The sequence below is a fragment of the Morus notabilis genome, unplaced genomic scaffold (genome assembly GCF_000414095.1).
Source record: "Morus notabilis unplaced genomic scaffold, ASM41409v2 Scaffold7933, whole genome shotgun sequence".
In the NCBI taxonomy this organism is placed as follows: Eukaryota; Viridiplantae; Streptophyta; class Magnoliopsida; order Rosales; family Moraceae; genus Morus; species Morus notabilis.
This window is the reverse complement of record NW_010362429.1, coordinates 1-1,624: the sequence shown is the minus strand read 5'-3', so window position 1 is coordinate 1,624 and position 1,624 is coordinate 1. Positions and strand designations below refer to the sequence as shown.

Here is a 1,624-nt window from a genome sequence, read left to right as displayed (position 1 = left end):
AAAATTGTCCATCTTTATGGAATTTTCCAAAATTAAGTCCAACCACCCCACCAGTCTCAACATTTTATCAATGGATGAACTTCACTGTTTCCAAATATCAATTGGTTAAAATCGCGATGCTTCTTAAATTTATGGGAGAAATATCTACTACAAGATCAAAGGTATATCAAGTTGCGGAAATGGGATCGAAGAAGTTACCATTATCAAGGCTTCAGTGCAAGTGCGAGACCTAGCTTTGGGGCTGCATTAACAGCCTTAGAGTCGTACTGGGCGGAAAAGGTAAACAATGACTTTGGTCTCCATTCGTGTTGGCATAGCATGGCAGCTTTTCCATCATCCGAGAATCGTGTTTTTATGACAGTGAATGGATCAACTGCATGAGAGCTTCCAATTGTGAAGGTGTTCTGATAGCTAGAAAACCTATGGATGAGTTCAGCAGCAACTGTAGTTCCATTCTTTGTATCAACATAATGAATGTAAGACGCCTTCAGTGCCTGTCCTTTATCGGTCCTGCACAAGCAAAGGCGAGTTTTGATGAAAAATGAGAAGAAATTGAGACAGTGGCAAGAATCCTAAGTCATACGAAGCATTGCACCAAGTCTCAGAATATTTGTTGGCAAAAAAATCTATTTCTCAAGTCCAATGTAGCATGTGCTAGCATTCCCCAACTACTAATGCCACTTTCACATAGCGCAGAGGTTTTGGATTGAACCCACAACAAAGATATCTCAAACCACAACTCAAATTCAACCTTTTGCTACAGTATCTTCTCTCACATAAACACTTTTCAACTCAAGTTCTCTAACTCAAAAAGAACGGGCCCATGTGATTCATCAAAATACACACTAAGGAGGCGGAACAAACCAAGAGACTAACAGCTAACAAGAAAAACATTTGCTCAGCCTCTCCACGCCCAGAAAATCTATACTGGCCTTCAAAGGCGACAATCACTTCTTGTGATTGCCACCTTACCAGCTTTGTCTTGTAGTAAAGTGTAGGTCACCAGTAAAACTCATTTTCTAGTAGAAGTCAAGTTTTCAAACCGTGCTGTGAAATCACTATTAATACATAGAAACACACATGAACATAGAGAAGAGAACTAATTGCTTTGTTCAAAGTAAAGGCTGATTGGCACTTACAGTAAAAGAGCGGCGGAAAAATCAGGCTTGTTCAAGCTGATACCCGCATTGTACTTGATGAATGAAGCAGAAGCAGTATCAAATCCAACTTCACCACCCAAACTCAGCTCCTTTGATCCAATGGTAGCTGATAGCTCCAAAAGGGGATTCGGGTTCAGACCAATACTGGAATCAAAGGCCGCTTGAGGATGAAGGTACAACACGTCTAGCTGCAGTTGCATGCAGAAATAAAGTCAAATGGCTTTATCATTATCAGCATATGCCCGAATTGATATTAATCCTTGGCCATACCCTCTAAAATAATCTATCTGAAAATAAACAGCATTGCTAGGTTCTTTTTTTTTTGTATTTTTTCAAAGAGAATATTGTGCAAAGCACTTCTTGTAGTCATCGTAAATTTGTAATATTAGTACTAACGCAGTTCTACTTGATTTTATCTACACCTCTTCAAAGGCACGCAACCCTTTTAAAAGTTCCTGAAATGG

At 39.4% G+C, this 1,624-nt stretch overlaps 1 protein-coding gene across 1 annotated transcript; it reads right to left on the bottom strand.

Annotated features, from left to right (window-relative positions):
• Positions 1–26: 26 nt before the first annotated feature.
• Positions 27–1,348, bottom strand: LOC112092286 (mitochondrial outer membrane protein porin 4-like; the record flags this gene model as incomplete). Its single annotated transcript, XM_024168066.1, has 2 exons — positions 27–510; positions 1,140–1,348. Coding segments are annotated over 2 exons (516 nt in total), but the record flags the coding sequence as incomplete, so codon positions are not given.
• Between the last annotated feature and the right edge of the window lie 276 nt (positions 1,349–1,624).